General features: G+C 42.7%; 1 protein-coding gene across 1 annotated transcript in view; it reads right to left on the bottom strand.

Moving 5' to 3' along the window:
* The window catches only part of LOC108632413 (dynein heavy chain 7, axonemal-like), a 17,506-nt gene that overhangs the window by 7,893 nt on the left and 4,034 nt on the right, over nucleotides 1-5,579 (bottom strand). The window contains exons 6-10 of the mRNA XM_026819652.1: nucleotides 4,964-5,340; nucleotides 4,283-4,504; nucleotides 3,547-3,844; nucleotides 717-1,064; nucleotides 372-638 (exon numbers count right to left, since the gene is read on the bottom strand). Of these exons, the coding sequence (XP_026675453.1) occupies nucleotides 372-638; nucleotides 717-1,064; nucleotides 3,547-3,844; nucleotides 4,283-4,504; nucleotides 4,964-5,340 (1,512 nt within the window). The remainder of the gene's footprint in view (nucleotides 1-371; nucleotides 639-716; nucleotides 1,065-3,546; nucleotides 3,845-4,282; nucleotides 4,505-4,963; nucleotides 5,341-5,579) is intronic.

Here is a 5,579-nt window from a genome sequence, read left to right as displayed (position 1 = left end):
ACGATTAAATGTATTAATTATTATTAATTTTCTTGCATTGTTATTCATGTAGTTTATTATTCGTCATTTTCTTAAAACGCTTCGTATTGAGCGGAGCGCTTGTTCACGCGTTAAAAGTCGTTCGTCCAGATTCAAGCCAACGCTCCTGATTCGGAGCTCGCGCTAACCGAGCGCTATGATTGGTCGGAGTTTTTTGTTAATAACTCCTCAACCACGTCTCGGAGAACTTTTTCGCTAAGGAAAATGTTGTTTAAAATTACGTCAGGAACCTCCCATTTCAATATTTTATACTAGTTTTGAGATCCTGTAGTTATGATATGATATAAAACCGACATTACTTCCTCGCCTAATATGAAATCAAATAATAATTACAGAGTTTCTTTCTCGAACGGTTTGATGTAAAGCGAATTCTTCATCGTTTGAGCTTTGATCACGTGATCGTCTAGAAGCAGTTGTATGTCGTCGATGCTGGCAATTATATAGGTGCCAGTGTCGCGATACGAATTAACAGTGAACGCGACATCCGCCCAATCTTGGTGCATTCGTACCAGAGCCTTTTCTAAGCTTCCCTCTTTCGTCGCCGACTCCGAGATCGCCTCGAACTTCGAGACATAGTCCAGGAGTCCATAATCTAAAATCTGTAAAAATGAAACAACCATAAGTATTTAATTTCGATCAAATTAAACTTTAATCGTCACCTGAAGATAATTGCTTACTTTAGCAAGTGTCATCGTTGCGTCCACCTTTATAGGGAAACCAACAAGCTCTGATACTTGCTCCCAATGGCGACTCTTTAAGTTCGGATTTCCCAAAGTCGTTATCACAGGCATATGTTCTTTGAACTCTTCTATTTTAATTCGAACGACCTCGGCGAGTTTTTTAGCGATCGGTTCTTGTATAGATCGTTCCAGTCTGAAGACTGTACGATAGGCAGTTCCTGTATCAGTGTCGATGTCTTCTGGGTCGTGAGTACCTATCATGGCGTTCATCCATGTTTCGTAGTTGGTCAAAAAGTCGCAGGCTGCGTCGTACAGTTTTTTATATGGTGCCAGCTTGTCTGCTGTCTGTAATACATCATTGTTTTAAATATTGGTCAGCTTTTTTATTACATGTCATAAATTTTTAGCAGAGATCATGTAGCTTATATAGCCTTAATAAGATTAGAAGAAGATTATGTACCTTGTCCACTGCAGCGAAACGGCGACCCTCCTCTGGCATTTGCTGCTGAATATCAGGGGATGAAAATATTGGTTCGAGGTACATCCAGGTTGCCTGCACTTGCAGCCAGTAATCCAAGATACTTTGCAGCAGCAGCAGCTTGGCCTCCCATTCTCTGACAAATTTCAACAAATAATATATTCGTTCGTCATATTTAAATCATTTATGGTTGGCAAGAAAGTAAAATTCGGTTTTTATGATATATAATCTTTTTATATGATTTTGATTTTATATTGATTATGTTGATTCGAATTGTTATACATGGTGTCCCAAAACTAGTATAAGGTATTGAAATGGGAGGTTCCTGACATAATTTTAAACAACANGGTTTGAGAGGCGGTTTTACAGTAAGTAAGTAAGTAACTAGTTACCGGTGAACTCGGTGCACATTCGTCGTCGATAGGGCCGGATATTTTTAGAATGTATTCTATTTCAGAGAGGTGGGCTCGCGGTACGCTCGGCCGATATTTGTCGCGCGTACACGCGCCTCGCTATTTACGGGAGGAATCGAAAGTGAATAGGAATCCGGCTTGACTTCTCACGGACCGTCCACCTTGATTTCATTCACTAGCATAACCGACATACGTGTACCCACGGTGGCCCGAACTCAAGCGAGGCTACACGAGCCGCGTGCCACTTTCCATTGGCCCAAGATAAAACTTCAATTATTTAACGAAAATACGAATCGTAAGTATTGCTCGCTATTAAAACCGTAGCAACGTGACAAAAAAAAGTTATAACGTTGCCAGAGATAAGATCGACATGTTTATTATATCTACACTATCTTATCTTAGAACAGTATTTGTTTACGAGAGAGAGAGAGAGAGAGAGAGAGAGGGAGAGAGAGAGAGAGAGAGAGAGAGAAATTGCAATTGACGGTGAATTACGATGAGGGCAGTTATTGCAACTGTTTCAGCAATTTCATTGGAGCCGATGAAAGAATGCGATCTCGCTCGAAGGGGAGCGAGGAGGAATAAGTTTATCCCGGGGCATAAATTGAACTCGAGGAGGGAGGGAAAGAGAGAGAGAGAGAGTGAGAGAGCGCACCAACACACCGGCGACCCACTCCCGGTCCCCGATCTGACCTCGCGCGCACATTCGTTCACGAACCTACCTCACTTTGCCCCGCGACAGATGTAAACAAAACCGTGGCGTACCATAAAGACCCACGGTTACCGAAGTTACCGAGGTAAACAGCGAAAAACAGGAAAGGTAAAAGTTAATACCGCTCTCATTTTGTATTAAACGCAAACGGCAGCAGTGAAAACGGCTTGACGCACGCGAGACGCATAAACGCGACGTTCGTTCGACCGTTACACAAATCGCGACGAGATTCAATTTATAGACTCGGATTCGACGTAATAAAAATTCGAAATAAATTCCATAGGTACTCACATAACGAAGCGTACACGATGGACGGACGACGGGCAGCAAGTGACACGATACCGTGAACTGAGGCCTCGAACAAGATCAACACTTGCACTGGGTTATACACGTGTATCACACGTCACTGGTTCCGAGTGAAATCTCAGCTAGCTATAGTCTGTCACCGGACGATGATACACCACGAATCGGAGAACGGTCACGAATCCTGGAGCACCGGGTACACGGCCGGCCTCGCCTCTCGCGAAACCACGGCAACCCGTCCGCGCGCGTCGTTTTCCCGTACTCGCGAGCGCACCACCGTCGATTCCCTTCAGCGAATATACTCGTTACACCAAAAACGTAACTCCGCGTGCGTCTCACTCGACGATAAACACGACGCCGGGTTTGATAACTCGCGATTAGGCGGGGTACGGGGGGAGGGTGGGAAGTGGAAACTCTCTTCGACGGAGAGACACCAGGCACCAAGGGAATCGATGACGTGCCTCGTCAGCCGTAACGCGAGAACGGCCAAACAAAACAGACCAGAAGACGTATTTTGGAGCGTATATTACGCACACGTTACAAACTCCGCTCACCGCTGAGAGTGCAAGCGCGCGACTGCGGTGCCCGACGCCGCTTATGCGCCGGCGGACTGCTTCCTGACTCGGCCGACGTCCTCGACAGTGCCGCCACGGTCGAGCCACTGCCCTATCGCGCAAACGAAATTCGGTGCGAGCACCCAAACGCCGCCGTTTTTCCTTTCTTTTCCCAATCGCTATCGCGTAACGACTCCCAGCGCTCTCATCGGAATCGACCGATAAAAAATATTACCAGGCGACGCGACCGATCTATAATAATAATAATAATAATAATAATAACAATAATAATAATAATAATAATAATAATAATAATAATAATAATAATAATTCATAACATTGCAACAATGTTCATTTATTTTTATACCGCTTTTCGTAACGGGTACTGCGTCTCCTCCCAACCGAATAGAATCTCTTCTTCATTGAAGTCGTCGATTATGTCCATCGCGGCGATCAATTTGTTCTCCAATCGTTCAGCTTTCTTTTTATATCGAAATATTTCGTCGATGTTCCCCCAGTATTGCAACTCATCGCACTGTCTCGCATATACATCTAGATCACGTTCGAATTGCTCGATCCGTTTCTTAAGTACTTTCTGAAACTCGACGATTTTACTCGCGTCGATCTCCTTGTGCTGTTCGAAAATTTCCGGCAGTTTGTCGAACCTCGAGTACGAATGCAAATAAAAAGTATGATTAAATGGGTTGTAGATTTTTTTAAAACAGAAGAGGCGGCCAACCAGGAATTAGAGTAAAAGTATACTCGTGTTCCCGAGAATCTAGGACCGTTTCGCGCATGTTGGAAGGTGGTGGGGGTTGCAGTGAACTCCCTCCACACGGTAAAGCATTGAGATGCGCAGAACGATCAAAAACTGAACTGTGTCCGGTCCTAGACGCTCGGGAAGACGAATATAGAACAACGAAAATAATTGATGAGGCATTTGGAGTATTTTTTAATTAAGAATTAAAATTCAATTGTTAATTTGAATTTCCTGTAAGCCAAACGATAGTTGTCAATTAGTATCCATTTGAATCAAGAACTTAATCGCTTATCTATAATCCTAGTGGTTCTGGAAAGGGTGATTTTATTTTTGCTCAACTCACCATTGAAAAGCGAAATTGTTAATTTTTATTTCAACAGGGTTTGGAACCTGATAGTCCGACAGGGTGACGATGTATTTAATAATCTCCCTTAACCGTTGGCGCAACTCGATGACAGTTTCCTTCTCCGTAGTCTGTATAAATTTCCGAAGTTCCACCAGTTCCTTCGTGTTCGCCGGAACGCTCAACGCGCGATCGACTATTTTCTGATAGTCATTGCCTACGCTAATCGATGAAAAATTTAACAGCAATCTTCTCTTATATACATAGAAATTATGTATTAATTTATTTTAGTACACAGGCTCAGCCAGTAAGAAACATCATTTTAATTGCATTGTACAACATTATACAGAATGTCCCAGAAAAAGTGTTAGGGTGATTCTGGAGGTGTTTCTGAATAACAATTTCCTTTACTAAAATGCAAAGTGAGCCATGGTTTTTGAATTATTAACGAAAAACACTGACCAATGAGAGTGCGCGTAAGGCTGCGCTGACCAATGGCCGAGCGCCACGATCCGAGCCATCACTGCCGTGGCTGAGCGCGGGCCCTACGACAGAAACACTTTCAGAATCACCTCTCTTTGGCTCTAAAAATGGAAGCCCACCCAAAAATGTAAAAAAAAACAACATAATATTTCTTATCGATTCCTGTGTAAATTAACAAGACATAAAAGATTCGCTTACGCTCGCGATTTCTGTTGATATTCGTTGATCATCTTCGAAATCAGTGCATCTTTAATAGCAAAAGCAGTGGCGGAAATATAGTCCAAGATATCTTTACGATGGACGACGAAAAACCCAGCATAGTAAGTGCGATGATGTTCGACTTTGATGAAACGACCCAAGTGATCGTAATACTTGATCAAATCTCGATAATTATCAAAATGTTGCGAGGTGTCGTTTTTCAAGAATTCTTTGATCCTCTCCTTTTCCGTGTCGTCGATGAAATAAGCGTATTTTTCAAATTCTTCTAGCTGCATTATCGGATTCACTTTTTCCTCTTCGATCAGTCGCGTGATTTCGCTTATTCGTCGAGCCATTCGTTGCTCTGAGAAAAACGGCTGTAATATTCGGATCATAAATCAAAGAAAGCTTCAACACACAGTGACTCTTATTAATAAAGAAACTCTTTAACAGAAGAAGTTAGGTCACGAGAGAACATGTGTTACATGTGTCACGGGTTAAGTGCAATTAATTGGCATTTTATTGCCATTGACGAAATCCGACCTTCCCACGATGTCCATCAAGTCGCAAAAAACGAAAATTTTGCAAAATTTGAAGGGGTACCCTTTGGAAAAAT

Source organism: Ceratina calcarata, unplaced genomic scaffold, assembly GCF_001652005.2.
Source record: "Ceratina calcarata isolate Rehan_Ccalc_2016 unplaced genomic scaffold, ASM165200v1 scaffold1062, whole genome shotgun sequence".
In the NCBI taxonomy this organism is placed as follows: domain Eukaryota; kingdom Metazoa; phylum Arthropoda; class Insecta; order Hymenoptera; family Apidae; genus Ceratina; species Ceratina calcarata.
The sequence above is the reverse complement of the archived record's forward strand: the minus strand, read 5'-3'. Positions and strand labels throughout refer to the sequence as shown.